Source organism: Diabrotica virgifera, chromosome 3 (genome assembly GCF_917563875.1).
Source record: "Diabrotica virgifera virgifera chromosome 3, PGI_DIABVI_V3a".
In the NCBI taxonomy this organism is placed as follows: domain Eukaryota; kingdom Metazoa; phylum Arthropoda; class Insecta; order Coleoptera; family Chrysomelidae; genus Diabrotica; species Diabrotica virgifera.
The window spans coordinates 126,597,399-126,617,643 of record NC_065445.1 but is presented as its reverse complement, the minus strand read 5'-3'; the positions used below and the strand labels follow the sequence as shown (position 1 = coordinate 126,617,643).

Sequence of the window (20,245 nt, the reverse complement as noted above, 5' to 3'; positions counted from 1 at the left end):
TGAAAATGTTCCACAAGCGGACTATTCGAATATTTCGAAAAAAAAACGCGTTTTATAAATATAGCTCTTTCATTTTTGGCGATAAAAAGTTTTTTCAAAAATGGTTTTGTAGCATTTTTGAAGAACTATATGACTGTGTAAATTATATTCCTTTAGATCCCTTTCTTTTTAATTGGGGTGGGTTTAAAATGCTCGAATAAGACGGGTGTTTGCTCGTAAATAGAGGTTTTAAACAGCTATATCTCGCTAACTATTCACTGTAATGAAAATCTGTGTACAATATAATTTTAATTATTAAAAAAGATATAATTTAGTAGTCGATCATTTTTTTCGTTTCTCCAGTATTTCCGGAGATATTTGGAAGTAAAAGGTGAAAAATACGAAAGTGCAAAAAATTAATTTTTCTTTAAACTCCAATTTTTCTAAAATTTGGCCATTTAAATAGGTGAAACTTCTTGGGTGTATTGAAAATACAAATATATAAGGAATTACAGAAAGGTGAATACCAATTTTTAATTAGAAGTACCATCGTTTTCTACTGACAAAACACCTTAGCGACGTGATTTCTCAGCGACAAAATTATGAGAGATCCGTCACGAAAGTGTCTGGTAATAACAAATAAATAAAGATTATATTTCGTTGATATGGTGCATTAATTGTCTCGTGAAATAGTCTTGTCGAATATCATTCGAGAGAAAATTATTTACCGGCAAAATTTTCTCCTGGTTTCATTCAAGTTCGTTGCCTTTTGGTTTTTTTCGTTTATGAAATTTTGACAAAATCACTCGACTGACGTCTCGTGATTTAAGTCAAAATTTAATTCGCGAAAATTGCCAGGCAACAAACTTTCATACCAGTCGAAAATATTGCCGGCAAAATTTTCTCTCTTGTGATATTATATACGAATATTTCAAATTATGCATTTGACGAGAAAAGCTAACTTTTAACATGACGTATATTGGTTTGTATTTGTCTTAAAGATATAGAAAAAGAATTTAGTTTGTGCTGCTAAAAGATACAGTTTTGTTATCTGCAGTTTTTTTATTAAATGCATATTTTTCGAGGTATTCACAAAAAACCCTCCAAGAAGTCGATTTTTTCGACGAAACCCCGTTACTTTCAAGCGCAAATAACTCGAAAAATATTAGTTTTACGAAGAAAATGTAAAAAACATGTTTTTCTTAGAAATGCTTTTTACATCGATTTACATGGTTAAAATGTAATAAAAAATTCCCACCCTTGAGATGGGGTGGCAACCACCCCCAAGGTTTTAGCGTACAGCGGCATGATATAAAAAATTATCCTTGGACTATTCCCTACCTTCTGTGAATATTTCAAGTAAATCCATGCTGGACGAGAAAATTGCGAGCCAAAATGCTTCATTTCCTCTACTATGATAACTAACGACAATTTCAGTTTAATACGCGGTTGTTTTGATGTTTCGATTTCCACTTCGGTAATCGTTCTTAAAACTTCTTAAAAAGTAAATGAAACGATTTAATTTGATTTAAATAACCACGATTAATAATCACATTTGTTAGTTTACCAGAAATGACGTTAAAAATACATTACGATAAACGATTTTTTTTATTTTGCTGAATGCCTCGACAACTAATGGCCATTGGCACGGTTCAGTTGATTTTACAATCAGATACCTAGTGTAATGTGTATAGTGTCTGTTGAGTAAATGTCTTGTTACTTCGCACAGTCGACTTCAATGTCTTTACAAAGAGACTAATTATTTTGTCCGAAAATCTGCGGTTCCTCCGGTGAGTACCGATCCCACAAGGATAGAAACTATTTTCATTTATTAATTTTTATTTGTTTTTCCTGAAAAATGGCTTTGGCAGAGCAAATTAGCCTGACTTGTTTGTGATTGATTTCAGATTCATAGTCATAAATTTCTTATTGTATAACATAAGTACTACCTACAATATTATTTATATAGATACATAGGTATATTAATTTTTAATAAATGAAAAATTTCCTACCCAGCTGAGATTCGAACTTACGACCCCTTAATCCCAAGGTAGGTTCTCTTACCACTGAGCCACAGAGGGGGTATCAACGATTTAATTTCTTCTTAGCCTTCTATCGTCCACGTTTGGACATAGGCCTCTCTCACTCCTTCTACCGGTCTCTATCCTGAGCAACATATTTCCAATTTGTTCCGGCTACTCTTTTAATATCATCAACCCACCTCATCTGTGGTCTTCCTCTCGGTCGTTTACGTTGGTAAGGTCTCCAATGTTGTATTGCTGCATTTCAACGTTGGTCTTTTTGTCTAGCAGTGTGGCATGCGAAGCTCCATTTAAGTTTGGCCACTTTTGTTATGTCCTCGACTTTTGTTTTTGAGCTCACCCAGTCGTTCTTCTTGTTATCTGACAGTCGTATACCTAACATTGCTCTTTCCATTGCTCTTTCTGTTGTGGCTAGTTTATTCATGTTTGCCTTGGTTAGGGTCCAGGTTGGACATCCATATTAGTCTGGGCTGATTATCGGAGAATAGACCATTTTTGGGAAAAGTTATTTACCAGCCATTTTATTGCTGGAATCGAATTATAAGATCCTATATATTAATAATATAGGTATGCAAAGTCCTCAGATAGTGTGCTACTTTTTTTATAAACAAAATGGCGCATGAAAATCGTATTTTTTTCAATTATTGCTCTATAACTCCGAAGATTTTAACTTTACAAGAAAAACACCCAAATAAAAATTCACCGTGATTAAATTCTGCATAGAGACGCGTTTTTCCCGATCTGCTCCGACGAAACTTTTCCTCGGAAAATGCGGGTTTTCCCAACAAAATCTTTAATTTTCAAATAAAATTTTAGATAAGTAATTATTAGGGAGCGGATTTTATGCTAAATGCATATTGCATGCATATTTCGCATATTTGAGAACTTTACTAAATTTTGCATATTTTTAAAGAAACATGCATATTTTGTGCCTATTAAACAACATTTAAGTCCAAAAAAAATTTTAAATTTTTTAATTTGACACAAAATATTTCCCTGCACAGGCTGTCGTATCTATTAATTCGACAACTACCTGAAGAGGACGGCTCATTCACTGCCTTTCATTTTTTCTTAGAAAATACCCGATCTTTACAAAAAGTACTTATAGTGCTTATAGTAACCCGTTATAAAATGATTGTAGGATGTTAAAGTGATGAAGGATGGTTTACCCAGAAATCCGAATTTTATTTACTTTTATTATATTTAGTAGGTATGATACCTATAATTCTGGTGATTCTTTTAAATCCTCTATTGCTAAGAGAATTTACACCTTTTACCATAGTTTTACGATTTTCTAACGGAAATTAACAAGCTATTTTAAATACGCCCCAATTACTTCTACTGATGTTGAAAGGAGTTTTTCAAGTTATAAAAATATTTTATCTAATCAAAGAATATGTTTCCTCGTAAAGAATTTGGAAAAACACATTGTAGTGAATTATAATCGAAAATAATAATATATTTATAGTGATATTGTTGTTTTATTTTAAATAGGTAACTATTGGTAGCAGTTTTTGTAAAAACTGTGAATAAATTGCATATATTATAAAAAAATGATTTTATTTGAAAGATAATAAATAAGATTGCCGCTCCCCCTATAAAAGAACCCCTTAGAATAGAATAGAACAGAAAATTTGTGGTTTCTCGAAATGCGCATTTTTTGAATTTTTGTGCATATCTTGCGCATATTTCGTAATTTTTTACCGCATATATATGCGCATATTTCATCAAAATTGATCGCATATAAATCCGCTCCCTAGTAATTATCTACCAATAATTAAATAATTTGGTGACTTAAAAGCCTTTTTGGTTTAGATTATAGTTCCAGAAGCTGATGAAAACTAAACAAATATTTCAGCAACAATTCAATTGTTAATTAACAATTTACGGTCGCAATAATAACCAAAATAATTATGATACACTGGTCAAGCTTTGAAATCTTATAAAGATGAGATGCCTATTTAACATTTTGTCGACAAAATATGAATTTTTTATTTTTTTGCATAATCTTTAAATGTTAAAAAAAAATAGTTATAAACAAATTAACGTTTCTCAGAAAGTTTTTATTATATTATAATTTTAAAAAATAGCTAAAATGCGCATTTAAAATATCTTGAAAATGAATACATTAAAACTTTTTTGCAACCATTTATAAAAAAGTTATGAAACAGCAAAATAAACATACGATTACTACTGTGTTTATATATTTTTTTAATTATTTCAAAGCGTAGAAGTGAGTTTAAAGTACTAGCTAATTATTTACAAAAAAATATCGATTATCAGTTTAATGGTTATATTTTAATTAAAGATTATAAATATATTTTTTTATAATTTACACGCGCGAAAGTAGAGTAACACAATACTATAGCTAAAATTTTCACTCGGAACGACGACCGGCCGCGTGATGTACACTTTTAATAAATAATGTATGCTGCGTGTCAGTCGCTTCGAGTGAACATTTTAGCTCCGACTCTGTATCAGGCCTACGTTTGCGCTAAAAATTACAAAAAAAGTATTTTTAATCTTTGATTAAAATATAACCATTGCACTAATTTTTGACATCCTTTGTGAGTAATTAGGTTGTACCATAGACTCACTTTTAAGCTTTGAAACAATTAAAACAAATTATAAACAACGGAGAATTCGTATATTTACTTTGCTGTTTCATAACTTTTTTGCAAATGGTTGGAAAATTTTTTTAAAGCATTCATTTTCAAGACCTATGAAATACGCATTTTAAGTATTTTTTAAAATTAGAATATAATAAACAATTTCTGGGAATGTTAATTTGTTTATAACAATTTTTTTTTAATTTAAAGATTATGCAAAAAAATGAAAAATTTATATTTTGTCGACAAAATATTAAATAGGCATCACACCTTTATAATCTTTCTAAGTTTGATCAATGTCTCATGATTATTTTGGTTGTTATTGCGACTGTAAATTGTTAATTAACAATTGAATTGTTGCTAAAATATTCGTTTCATTTTCACCGGCTTCTGAATTTATAATCTATAACAAGAAAGCTTTTATTTCACCAAGCTATATAATTATTGATAAATAAATACTGGCCCAAAAAAATTATTTGAAAATTCGAGATTTTGTTTGGAAAACCCACATTTTCTGAGGAAAATTTTCGTCGAAGGAAACCAGTAAAAACATGCCTCTATGCAGAATTAAATTGGAGTGAATTTTTATTTGAGTGTTTTTGGTGTAAAGTTAAAATCTTCGGAGTTATAGAGCAATAATTGAAAAAAATACGATTTGTCGGCGCCATTTTGTTTATAAAAAAAGTAGCACACTATATGTGGACTTTGCAAACCTATATTAATAATATATAGGATCTTATAATTCGATTCCAGCAATAAAATTGCTGGTAAATAACCTTTCTTTGTACTTTACTAATAATTAGACCCGCGTATTATAATTATTTTTTTTTTCAAAATTTAAAGATTATGCAAAAAAAAGAAAAAATTATATTTTGTCGATAAAATATTAAATGAGCATCTCATCTTTATAATCTTTATAAGTTTGATCAATGTATCATGATTATTTTGGTTATTATTGCGATCGTATTTTGTTAATTAACAATTGAAGTGTTGCTAAAATATTCGTTTAATTTTCACCGGCTTCTGGAATTACAATCTATACCAAGAAAGCTTTGATGTCACTAAGTTATTTAATTATTGATTAATAATTACTTACCTAAAACTTTATTTGAAAATTAGAGTTTTTGTTAGGAAAACCTGAATTTTCCGAGGAAAATGTTCGTCAGAGCAAATCGTGAAAAACATATATCTATGCAGAATTTAATTGCGGTGAATTTTTATTAAGGTGTTTTTGTTGCAAAGTTAAAATCTTCGGAGTTATAGAGCAATAATTGAAAAAAATACGATTTGTCGGCGCCATTTTGTTTATAAAAAAAGTAGCACACTATCTGCGGACTTTGCATACCTATATTATTAATATATAGGGTCTTATAATTCGATTCCAGCAATAAAATTGCTGGTAAATAACTTTTCCATGAATTTTGCTAATTAGCCCAGAGTATATATGTCATGATAGGAAGGATGCACTGGTTGAACACTTTGCTGCTCAAGTATTGGGGTATTTTGCGGTTCTTAATTATCCCACTAAGTTTTCCAAATCCTGCCCATGCTAGTCTTGCTCTCTTAGTAATTTTCGCACCTTTGTTCTCTTTGTCAAGTTTCAGGATTTGGCCTAGGTATACGTCTGGGGTCATCTATGTTTGTCATTATTTTTGTTTTTCTCGTGTTCATTTTCAGGCCGACGTATTGGGAGCTGCCTGCGAGTTCCTCCATCATAATTTGCAGTTCCTCGAATAAGCTCGCTATAATCACAATGTCGTCAGCGAATCTGAGGTGGTTTAGGGTTAAAATGGAGATTTGCGGGCCACAATGTGAGACAAGAAGATAAAAGATGGAATGGTGAAATACAAAACTGGAGACCGTGGGCAGGAAGAAGAGGAAGGGGAAGAGGAAGACCTCAGATGCGATAAAAGGAAGATATTGTTAAAGCTGCAGGAATTAACTGGAAAAGCGCAGCCAAGGACAGACGGAAATGGAAAGATTTGGCGAAGGTCTATGTCCAAAGTTGGATAGAAATGGGCTAAAGAAGAAGAAGAAGAAGAATATCGAAGGCCAAGATGATCAACGAAAAAAGAAGATGTATTTGGTGATATTTCTAGTGACTTTCTTGGGTGTGAATCTGTCTGTTTAGTTTACTCCTCTTGGTTTAAAAACAAAGCTTATTATAGTTAAAGTTATTAGTGACTAAAATGTGAAATCCCGCGCATGTGATGATGTTGCTTCATTATCTGTCAATGGCTTTTATATATTATAAGCTACTTAATAATCTTCCGTCCTATTTTGATAAATTTGTTTTTTTTTAATCAGATCTGCATAAACATTTTAGTAGATCCATCAAAGAGATATGTGTATTTGTAGAAGCGATAGGTATATTTCAATGGAATCTCGTGTTTTTACAAACTTTAGTGACTTTAGTAAGCTACCAGACCATATTGTTGTTTATATGCAACATATATTTTATGCAGAATTTGTTTTTTACCTTAGGATAAATATTGGTATTGTATAAAATTTATTAATTCTATGTAGTGTTTAAATGTTATAATACATATATTATGTTATTTTTTAGTATTCCCTGTAGTAAATATTGCAAAATACTAGGATTTTATATTTTATTAAAGATTTTAAAAATATTATAATTGTTGTGAGAATTCTTAAGAATTTGCACATCTATATATACTCCCTTTTTCTTTGAATAATCCTCAAGATGAGTATTTATATCTAGTTATATTTGTATCTTTTGTGTATTATACTTATATTGATCCTTTTTTGATTTCTTTAAGTCGATTTCTTATTATTCTTTGCTTTGTGTGCAATAGATGTCAATATCTAGCTCATTTGAGCTCATTTTTTCAGTGTCCCCGAGTTAGTTTCGGTACTAATATATTTGTTTCGTTTATGTCTATTATTATCCTCATACCAATTTTCCCTAATGGATACTATTTGGCAAATTTCGCTTTGCCTCTGAAATACGCAAAAGAAGAATTCTTATTATCGCTCTTCTTCAATATAGGTAAAGTCAAACCTTTTTTCTGTAGGTACTTGTTCCTCTTTCCATTTTTGTTTTCTTATTACATTGATTAATTCCTCATGTCTAATATTTTGTAATGTCATACTATTCACTATCTCCGTTTTGTTTGCACCTGTAATTTATTTTAGAAATATTATTTCTATCTCTTCATCATTGTCTCGTCTTGTGTCAGTGGGTCCAGTTCTAATTATTTATCGATGTCACTTCTTTGTTTTCATTACTTAGTTCTTGGATCTTGGAATTTTATAGAGTAGTTTTTGGTTCCTCCCGTTTTCTTCTTCTAGTTTATCTCCAAACAGTAGTTCTACAATTGTTATTCCCTTATTCCTTGTCGATTCTCCGTGTTTTTCTGTTACTTCTGTTAAGATCTCCTACAATATACGTATTCCCCCCAACCCCCACCCCACCCTAAAAAGCTTAAGTAGCTATTCTTTCTGTTAGTCCTATCGGTTTCCAATATTGACAACCACCATTGCATACCGCTAAAAAGATTTGTGGTTATTGTATCGAACCACGTACGAAGATTTTTCAGCCAGAAAATCCTTCGCATTCTTGGTCGTCGTTTTTCTTTGATTTTTCTCTGTTAAATTAGGTAACAGCAGTCCATATCTCTCGGTTTCCTCATCATGTGACCGAGGTATTCGTTTTTGGCTGTTTTTATTGTGGTTAACATATCTTTTTCTTTTTTGCATTCTTAAAAAAACCTCATGTTGTGAAAACAACAGTTAAAGTAATTCGCATTTTTGTAAATCTCTCTTGTAAATCTCTTGGGACAATCTGTAATGTGTTTAAAAGATTTAATTCTCGGAAAGCTTGAGTGTTAGCGTTGTGTGTTTTATAAAATAGACATATGGTTGCATTTTTATGGTCTTCGAGGTAGGCAGGTCGCTTTGCCAAAGAAGAGTAACATGTGTGTGGCCCTTTTCAGGCAGGATAGTATAAACTATAATAATGCAGTGATTTGAATAGAATTTCGGCAGTCCCTTCTCAGCGTGTAAGGCGACTAGCTCGTGTTTTGCTCTCTTGTTCTCCCGCTCACAATAATTACTCCTCTCGCTAATTGTCTCGCGGAAATTTGTATAATAGACTCCTTTCTCTCTCTTTCGCTACTAAGACAATTTATTGTTAAGACGCTTATTTGTTAAACTCGTTATTGTTAATAAATGTTTTTGTCGCTTATCACTTTTATTTTTTGTGGGCACAACCCCTTCATATCGTGTTAATTAGTAACTATAAAACCAGACCAAGTTAAATCTCAGAACCAGTTCTCCGAATAGTTTACTGCTTTGTTTATATCGAAGGACGGGACATACGGGTGTGGTCCTAAAATATTCACATATGTCCAATTAGGCAAAAGGAAATAATTAAACCCTTTTTGCCACGGTGGGGTGAGATTCAATAAAAACTCACACCACCTCAGTAGAAACGTGCGTGGTCGCCATAAGATATCTCAGGATTCGACGATTTCAAAATTTTGTGTGAGACATTCACATCCACGCGTCTGTGAGAGTCCACGACTAAGCTCCTTATATCTTCAGTTCTTCTTCTTCTTCCGTATATCTTCTTCTTTTCGCTCAGTTTTTTATCCTCGTGCGGTCGATAAGTGACGATCTCTTGCTTAGCTTTTGTCTTTATTTCAACTATTATTACTATGTTTTAGCTTGGATAATACACACATATTTTTAAAAGGTGGAGCAAAGTAAACATGATCGTTTATAGGTAATTTATTTTTTCTTATATATTTTCATATATTTATTTAATTGATGGATTCGACCGTTACTTGATAGAAGTTCATTTTATCTCACAATAAAACACTGAAAACTTTTGTTTTCTACACTTCCACAAAATTTATTATTTACAACTATGTGACTACACCTGTTTCGGCAGAGTGCCTTTCTCAAGTGATAAAATTTACAATGTGTTTGCCTTTTTAAGTCTCTAACTGAAGAGGTTGAGGAGTGGGGAGCTGTTTGTCTCGAGTTGGTCATTCAGAATTATATCTGTATTTTTCAGTTTATTAATTTCCATAGATTCTAAAAAAGATAGCTTAAGGCCTTTATTTTGTATAAGCAGAATTTGAAACTCTTCATTGAAAGTCTGTTTTTTTATTGTTGACACTTCTCCATACGCACTTCACCTTCTAGATCATAATCATTCTTTCAATGAAGAGTTTCAAATTCTGCATATCCAAAATAAAAGCCTTAAGCTATCTTTTTTAGAATCTATTGAAATTAATAAACTGAAAAATACAGATATAATTCTGAATGATCAACTCGAGACAAACAGCTCCCCACTCCTCAACATCTTCACTTAGAGACTTAAAAAGGCAAACACATTTTAAATTATATCACTTGAGAAAGGCACTCTGCCGAAACAGGTGTAGTCACATAGTTGTAAATAATAAATTTTGTGGAAGTATAGAAAACAAAAGTTTTCAGTGTTTTATTGTGAGATATATTTATTTGGAGACGTATTATATGTTATATGAATAATACTTTAAGCCTTTGATATAAAACAATTACAATAGCATGTATGCAGAGTGTTTCAACATAGACGGAACCTTAGACATATTTCAAAAAATAATTGGATCTTAAATCTGACATTTGCATCTTTGCATAACTGTAGCTGAACTGTTTGTAGGTATTATACGTCTAAAATATTGACTCTCGTGTTTCTGGTAATACTGGAAGTGGCTCAACGCTTACTTGTAATAGAATACCTACCCTATATTTTTATAATATAATGTTATATTTTGCATAAAATATAGACAGATTTATTGCACACATCAACAATAATTTTTGTTTTCGTTAATCTCGTTTCAAAACTTTTGACTGCCTATGCGTCTTAACATTGATAACTCATCTTTATATTTACAAACATAATTGACAAACATTGTGAAAAATTGTAAACAGAGTAATTATATTTAATAATTGATATCAGAATCCTATTTCCAGATACAGAATATTTACAACTGGCAGACAATTTTTTAAATCTCAAATTACATTTATTCATAATTTTAAATAAATTTGTTTATTCTCTGTATCTCTATAATCTACAAGTTTTTTAAGATAAAAAATTGATTGTCTTTCCAATAGTGAGTAGCGATTTCTTTTGATTAAACGTAGTACGTTTTAGGGTAATTGTGATATAATGTTGATAAGTATCTCATCTAAAGTACGTGCCTTATAATATGGGACAGGTATCCCATATAAACCGCCAACACTATAAGGAGATCAATAAGAAAGCAAAAGTTACAGTAGCTTGAGCCACATTAGAAGAGTACAAAAATCTATACAAACATCTTGATATCAGGGAGGCTGAAATGAAGATATGTGAAATAACAAAACAGAGTAAGAAAAAATATTTTTAACAAATTAAATATATTGGAATACGATAAAATACTAGTATGGAAAAGGAAGAATGTCTAAAGCAAAGGCACAAATACTTTGATAGTTTAATAAAGTATTATTATTAAAACTATAATAATTATTAAACGAAACATATTACAGAAAATCAGTTCAAATGAAGAAGTAAATACATTGCGCGTCAAAAAAAATGGGCACCTCACAAAATGGGTCATTTTTGATGTCTCGAATTTCCTAAACCTGTTGTCCAATTTAAGTGATTTTTTTAATATGTTATAGCTATACGCTGTGAGCTCGTACGTAGAGGGGATATTTACAAATTCGCGAGCGCCAGTAGTGACAAGTATGTAAACCTTTACCGGAAATTTTACATAAATGTCAAAGTGATTAATTTAAAATTAAAATTAAAAACATTATTTATAAAAAATATTAGTTGGTCAAAGCTGTGGTATATATTTTTACCTTAAATATACTTACGTTTTAAATACTGAATTTAAGTTTTTTTACTGTTCCGTAATATGTAATTATAAATTATTCTAATAATCTTAGCGCCATCTACACGATAATTGTGAAAGTATCCAAAGTAAGAAATTCATATTTTATCAATAGAACGTCAAAATGATTAGCAAAATCTTAAAAAAATCGATTACAATTTAATTACTTTTTTGCGTTGTAAATATTAAGCGATAACAATTAAATAATAAATTTAAAAATTACCGGTGAAAGTTGAATTACTAATCCGCTAGGAGCGCCACCACCGAAGCTCAGAGCGTATAGCCTTATTCTTTAACAAAATCGCTGTAATAATATAGTTGCTAGACAGGTAAATTGTCATTGTATACCAGGTGTACAAATCAAACTGTATTTTTTTCTCTCTCTGTGTTATAGCTATAGCCTTATTCTTTAACAAAATCGCTGTAATACTATTGTTGCTAGACAGGTGTACCTTGTCATTGTATACCAGGTGAACCAATCAAACTGTATTTTTTCTCTCTTAAAGTTCACCACAACATGTGGAATATTCTATAAACTATAGCCTCAGCTTTTCTTAACATTCTGTTTTTTAATCATTAGCTTATGTTGGATAATAAAAAAGTTAGGTACTTTAAGAACTAGCCATGTTCTTCATCAATACAGGGTGTTTCTAAATAAGTGCGACAAACTTTAAAGGGTAATTCTGCATGAAAAAGTAATGACCGTTTGCTTTATAAACAGATATCCGCAAATGCTATGATTCCGAGATACGGGATGTTGAGTTTTTTTTTACAAACTGACGATTTATTTATTGCTCTAACACCGGTTGAGATATGCAAATGAAATTTGATATGATTTAAGAGGTAGTTACTGCGCAATTTTTGACATACAATTAAGACTTTTATATTCACCATTGGCGTGCATACGGGTAATATGACGGATCATATTACCCGTATGCACGCCAATGGTAATATAAATGTCTTAATTGTATGTCAAAAAACGCGCAATAACTACAACTTAAGACGTACTAAATTTCATTTGCATATCTCAACCGGTTTTAGAGTAATAAATAAATAGTCAGTTTGTAAGAAAAAAAATTCAACATCTCGTATCTCGGAAGATGGGAAATGAAGCATTTGCGGATATATGTTTATAAAGCAAACGGTCATTATGTTTTCATGCACCTCTTAAAGTTTGTCGCACTTATTTAAAAACACCGTGTATTGATGAAGAACATGGTTATTTGTTTAAGTACCTAAGTTTTTATTATCCAACATAAGCTAATAAATAAAAAAACAGAATGACTGCTAGAATATTCCACGGTGTGGTGACCTTTAAGAAAAAAATACAATTTGATTCGTACACCCGGTATACACTGACAATTTACCTGTCTAGCAACAATATTATTACAGCGATATTGTTAAGGAATAAGGATATAACATATATTAAAAAGATCCATTAAATCGGACAACACGTTTAAGAAATTCGAGACATCAAAAATGACCCATTTTGTGGGGAGGCCCGTTTTCTCCGACGCGCAGTGTAGTTTAAATAAACCACTATTTACCAGCAATCGTCGCCCAAATACCAAAGGAAGGTAAAGCAATTGGACCAACTAATATCCCCGGATAAGTGTGGAAACTTTTAGGAGAGAGAGAGAACAACGTGGATGGCAGGTTCGCTTAATATAATTATGGAGGTATATAAAATAAAGGGCTAGAAAACTTCTTAATAACATCATAAATATAGGAGAGTAGGAGAATACATAAAAAAACCAAAATATCAAAATGGATTCAAGTCAAACGACTGTCGAAAGTGAGTCAGAGAAAGGATGGAGTAACAAAATGGTGAAAATACTAGAGATAAGTACTTGCCGCAAAAACGAAGAGAACAAACTCACAAGCACAAGAAAATTCATAGAAATATCCGAAACAAAACCGATAAACTTTTTCGTCTGGAAAAAACAAAAATCCCATTTTTTTTAATATTAGGATAGGATCCTAAGCGTTATTTCATATAGCTACTAACTATTCGTCTATCAGTAAATGCATGTAATCGGCATACCTAATATTTATGACTTCATTTTAATTTTAGTTTTAATCATTTTTCAATAATAAAGAGGAATAATTTTGTAGAATCCTAATTAATAAACATTTTCCTATTTTCTTTGATATTACAAGATTATTCTCTGTATCTCCTTTTAAATTTATATACCAATGTTTATATTTTTATTTTATTGTTGTAGCAATAACATAACATGTCTGAATTTCTGGAAAAGCCGACGATATATACTAGCCCTATTGGCCAGTTTTGGATTTCTCAATGTATATGCCTTAAGGTCAAACTTAAGCGTTGCCATTGTAGATATGACACAATTAAGGCAAGTCAAGTTGGACAATGGCACAGTTTTTATGGTAAGAAAGCTATAATTTTGTCTATAGTTAAACATATTTATGGTAGGGGAGCAAAGTATGCTAAATGTGCTAAAACCGAAAAAAGTTAAGTAAAGTTTTCCATGGTAGTGGGGACTTTTCATTTTTAATTTGATTTTCCATTTCCAACAGATGGCGCAACAATTATAGCGCCATCTATCCATAATTCAAAAAAATGTCTCGAATAAAAGTTACTTATTTTTACGTAAGGAATCCAAATTTCCAATAAAAAATGGGGACTCCAAGATTTTAAAGTAACCAACCCTCCCCACACCTCTGTAGGGGGTCGTGTTTGGTGCCATTCGATAGATTTTTAAAAAATATTGAATAAGTGTATTTTACAGTTTTTCGATCTGTTAAAGATGTTAAGTGATATTTCGCGAAATATCACTTAATTCGTATTTAAAATTTTAAATTAACCACCACGCCTCTCCGTGGGAAGTCGTGTTTAGTATCATTCGATAGAGTTTTGAAAAATATTGAGCACGTATTTCTCAGTTTTTCGATCTGTCATTCATTTTGCGAAATATTCGGTTTTTTCTTGTGAAACTTTGGGACCCCCATTTGGGACCCATTTCCTTACGCCCCGCTCAAATCGTAAGATTTTTAAATATATGTACACCGTTTTGCATGTACTTAGTAACTTACCTTATCTTAATCTGACGATTTCGAGTTTTCCTAAGGATAGATTTTTTTTCGGACCCCTCTTAACGAACTCACCAGCATTAAGAGCCAATATATAGTAGGGGTACATTTTCAGGGTACAAGGTTTCTCCCCATGTAATAATCTGACGCGCTCGAGTAACTGCAAAAATCCCCGCTTGGGCTCCCCTAACATTATGTAGTTTTTAATACTATTTAAATAATTTAAATACAAAGAGAGAAATATATATGTAGAGAAAAGCACAGAAGAGTTATGTTATATAATATAATAATGCTATTAAAAGAAAGAAAAAATTAACAATGGGGATGGTTATGTAAAAGTATGGAACAGAATATGGGAACAAAAAAACTTAGAAAAAAAAATCTACTGATAGAACAGACAAGAATTCAGCATTGTTGAAGACGAACAAAAAACAATGAACACAGAGGAGAAAAATGGTCATAACTCATAACAGACAAAGCTCTTAAAGCAATAAATTCCATGAAGAACAGAGAAATTAAGAAGAACGATACGCCGAATCATGGAAAGAGCAATAAATCGAGAAGACATTCTTAAATAATGGCAGGAAGCGTATTATATATATAACATAAATATATAAAAGAAATTTGAAATTAATGCGAAAACTACAGGGAAATACAGTTGAGTCCGCTAGTCTTTACCCGTGCGTCATTAATACCTGGCGAGATAAAACACATACTTTTTATCTAGCATCATTCTCTTCTATGCATGAAACTCATGACAAACCAGCTGCCGTTTGTTATTAAGTAACAACACATGTTATTTTTATGAACCGTCTAGACTCAGTGCATTGAAAAGAGATAGGTACAAAAAAAGACGATTCGATATGTTTTCATATTTTAAGCACAATTTGTTTGACGTTTCTGATTTGTTTAATTTTGTGGCTGTCAGTCAGTTGAACTTTTTGCGGTTTTTGTCGAATTTTTGCGTTTTGAAGTTTCTTTATATTACACAAACAGTTGTTTTCACAATTAATTTTATATTGGGCTTTGAAATTTTAAGGTAAATAATTATATTTAGGCAATTAATATTTAAAACATACAAAGCTAACGTCATTCACATAGTAAAGAAATGACTGTGTTTAGATTTCCGTCAAAGTGAATAAAATAACAAAAATAAAATATGTTATTGGATTTTTTTATAAATTGTTTATTTATTTATTAATCAATCATAATAAAAGAATTTATTAAGCTACTTCAAATGTAGCTGTAATTCTGCGCAAAAATTTTGAAGCAAAACTTACATTTATTTGACATTCTATATATTTGATAACGTCAAATTTTATAATAAAACCCGTAATCGGAACAGTAGCCACTTTCTGTCAGTTGTTGTTGCGTGAAATAGATTTCCGACTTATTTCGTATGTTTTAAGTGATGACGCACCGGTAAAGACTCGCGGACTCAACTGTAAGCGTCGTCGCTACAATGGGACTGACAAAAACATCAAAGAAAAACAAAAAAATATATACAGGCTGATTGATTAGTGGGGTAAAGCTCTGTAGATCCGTTATAGTAATAGATCCGATAAAAGTTTATAAGAGAAATTATAGCCAACTTTGAGCATCACATTACAAAATTAGTTAGAATGTTACATGGTGTTCGATAACATAGTGGCAGACCTAATTTATGTTTTTTTTTTAAATGGAACACACTGTATTTTATTTTATATTCGAAATCTTATTATCCTCTTTATTACAAAAATATAAAGGTTTGGTATGTTATACAGGGTATTTACAAAGTTATAACTGGAGCTCGGGAAATATGCACCTAAAAATTCCTAAAATATGCATGCAAATATGCACAAAAAACAGTTAAAATATACACTAAAATACGCTTTTATGCATTTAATGCATATAAATAAAAAACTAAGTAGGTAGTCCTTGTATTGAAAGTGTTTAATTTATTTTATGCTAAAGTTACAAAAAATATTTATTGAATTTTCTGTTGCCTACCTCGTCTTATTCATTTATTCTTTATATTCATTATCATCATCATCATCCTCATCATTCTTTGTTATATTATTATTTCAGTTAAAATCATCTATTATATGTAGATGATCATTTATTAAATTATATCAATTATTAAATATTTTTCTAAATTTTCTAGAGAAAAATTGTGCCGTCTATCCGATAATAATTGTTTATACGCGGAAAAACTTAAAATATTTTTTCTACAACAGTGGTAAAAATGCAATTTTTAGCACTCCATACGAGCGTTAAAAATGCTACTTTAAGGCACTAGTGCTTTAAATTTTTCATGGCACTGCAGTTCGTATTGACCGTATTAGGTATGGATCCCGCGTATGAAAAAAAAAGTTGATTAATAGCAAGCTGAAAATTTGTTAATAGCTTAAGGGTGCCTAGCAGGATAAACTTTGATATATGGGAACACTGGAACCAATTTTAATTGTGGAACAGGTTAAAAATTTGGAACGGTCACACCACGAAAACGGCACATTTATTTTGTCCGACAGAACAGACTTAAATTCTCCGGACGGAGATTAAACTCTCATGCAAAAATCAGACTGCTATTATTTATCACCTGTCATAATTCCTGTCATTTGACATATTCTACATGTTCCACTCATTAAAACGCCCATTTGGTGATAAATAGCAGTCTGATTTTTGCATGAGAGTTTAATCTCTGTTCGAAGAGTTTAAGCCTGTTCTGTCGGACAAAATAAATGTGCCGTTTTCGTGGTGTGACCGTTCCAAATTTTTAACCTGTTCCACAATTAAAACTGCTGTTCCAGTGTTCCCATATATCAAAGTTTATCCGACTAGACACCCTTAAGCTATTAACAAATTTTCAGCTTGCTATTAATCAACTTTTTTTTCATACGCGGGATCCAGATCTATATAGACAATTTTGATGTAATGTCAAAAATATATAAAAATGGAATGTCAGTCAAGTTCAAGTAAAAATTTTTGTAGATATTGTCCTGTAATTACGTTTGTAGAAAAAATATTGTATGATGCAAGTACTCGCTTCGCTCATTCTGCAAACTTTCACATGCGTGCCTTAAACGTGTACTTTTAACACTTATATCATAAATAACTATTATAATTACATAATGGACCTGTAAAATTGAATTATGTTTACAGTTCCTCATCTTAATAATGTTATTTTTTGAATTATTTGTTGGTATCCCTCATTTTTCTTTAACAATAGAATGTTTGATACACTTTATTTGTTTCCCCAAGGTATTTAATTTTTTCATTCATTGAATTGATAATTATTTCAATACTTTGCTCTAATGAAGCGTTTCGTTTTTCTAATTTAGTAATTGATTCAGCAATATTTTCAAAATTAGTTTGGATGTGTGGCAAATTACTTTTTAATAACGATTTTTTTAAAACCTCCACACAGTTTTATAGCACCTAAGCCTATCTACATCGAAACTACAAATGACGTCTCTAATTCCCTTAAAATTCTTTGTTATGAAATTTACAGAATTTAACCATGTTCCCCATCTAGTTATCACAGGTTCAGGTGGTAAAGGCACATTAAGTATACCTTAATGATTTTGAACTCTGTTTTACTATAAATCCCCTTTATCAGAAGAACTGATTTACTTGCACTTTGTTTTGGCATTTTGGCGGAGTCGGCAACTGGAAAATGCAAGCAAGGAACAGAACAGAATAGCGTAGACAGATTCAGAAAGGCGAGGACCTCTAAGGGCTGTAGCACCACGATGATGATGATTGTTTTGGCATTATCAAACACTTTTTACTGAACTAAGTCCGGACAGGACAGAACGACGATTGCAATTTTTGTTTTGCTAATACAAATTCTGGTAACGTGTTATTTGTTAAGCTTTCGGACCATATTGAATGAATCGGCTTATGGCATTACTGTCCATTTAATTAGGGTTTATTGTCATACGTATGCTAATATCAATAAAGTGTTTCCGATCGAGGGATATTTTTACCTACCTCGTTCAGTATTCATTTGGCTTTCGACAAATAAACATCACATCGTATCGTTAGCAAATGAATTAAGCCATAATTACAGTAATTAAGGTGATAATTAAAAACCGATTGTTATTAAAGTTAGAAAGTTTTTATTTGCAAAATTAAAATTCGACTGTGATAAGATACAAAAGTTTTATCTGCACAAATAAATAGTTACACTGTTAAATATTTCATGGAATATATGGCCTGGAATAGTCCAGGCAATCTCGGGCCATAGTGTGAGATGGGTGTACTGAAAAATGGAAAAAGACAATATGGTTTCCCTACCGACAACATCAAGTGAAACATTACTTTTTCAACAAAATCAAGTGCTCTTTACTGAGAATCAAGCCAGAAGTCAAAATGAGCAGATGTTCTACAACGCCTGGTTACAGGAAAAACAAGAAAGAGAAAATCTACATATCGTCATACAACAAATGAAAATCCAAATAGATACCCTACAAAAGAAGATAGGCGAAGAAAAACAACAGCACAATGAAGATATAGAATATCGCACAGACGACGAAGAACTGAGTAAAGAAACGGAATGGATTCGAGTCCAAAATTCAAAAAAAGGAAGATAAGCAACTCCCCAAAGGAAGTACAGCCCCACTCCCACCAACAGAGAAGTAAACCAGATGAGACACAAACGGCACGTAAACCACCACCAGTCATTATAAACAAATTGGAAAAATACGACACCCTAGTCAGCCACTTATCAGGTAAGCAAATATCTTATCAAACTAGCATGCTTGCAGGTGGAAATATAAAAATTAATGTCAAAGACGAAAATAGCTACAGAAACCTAACCAAGACTCTAAATGACACAAATCTCGAATGGTATTCGTTTGAAGATAAACAAAATAGACCTCTAAAAGTGGTTGCAAGAAAACTGCATCAAACTTGCCAAGTTAAGAACATAACGGAGGACCTAAAAAATAAGGGATATAAAATAGAAAACGTAACCCAATTACTAAGAGGAAAGGACAAATCGCCACTGCCACTTTTTGCACTTACTTTTAGTAAAGAGGAAAATACAAAAAAAGTGTATGAAATTACGGAAATTTTAAACATGAAAGTGACGATAGAAGCTTTCAGAAAACCGAATTTGATTCCACAATGTAAACGGTGTCAAGAGTACGGACATACACAAAATTATTGCAGAAGAGAACCGAGATGCGTAAAATGCATCGGAAAACATTTAACAAAAGATTGTAAGAAGCCACAAGATAAAGAACCCAAATGCATACACTGTGGTGGTGCCCACCCAGCTAGTTATAGAGGTTGCACCACTGCTATATCTCTTCAAAAATTACGGAACAAACAGAGACCTACAACCAAACTACAAAACAAGGCAGCAGACATGGAGAATCCTACGCAAATCCATCCAAGAGAGGTTAACCAAAACCAAACATATGCCCAAATAGCCTCTAACCAGCCAAAACAACCAGTAGAGAATGATCTCAATTCGATATCAAACATGCTACACATACTAATAGAACGCATGAACAATCAAGAAGAATTCAATAAAAAAATCTTAGAAAGATTAAATAGCATAGAAACTAGTAGACGATAAAATGGCGGAAGAGTTAAGAATTTTACATTGGAACGCAAACGGCCTCTTGCAACATCAGCAGGAGATGCTGTTTACCTTAAATAACCAAAAAATCGATATATGTTT

General features: G+C 31.6%; 1 protein-coding gene across 4 annotated transcripts in view; it reads left to right on the top strand.

The window, feature by feature from the left end:
• The window catches only part of LOC114336743 (sialin-like), a 108,611-nt gene that overhangs the window by 6,358 nt on the left and 82,008 nt on the right, over positions 1-20,245 (top strand). Inside the window, exons 1-3 of one of the 4 annotated variants that reach the window (XM_028287112.2) lie at positions 6,944-7,125; positions 9,319-9,377; positions 13,743-13,911. In XM_028287112.2, the coding sequence (XP_028142913.1) occupies positions 9,364-9,377; positions 13,743-13,911 (183 nt within the window). In that variant the 5' untranslated portion in view covers positions 6,944-7,125; positions 9,319-9,363. Of the gene's footprint in view, positions 1-6,943; positions 7,126-9,318; positions 9,378-10,794; positions 11,009-13,742; positions 13,912-20,245 lie in introns of those variants that run through there. The other 3 variants (XM_028287113.2, XM_028287115.2, XM_028287111.1) reach the window with 3 other exon arrangements.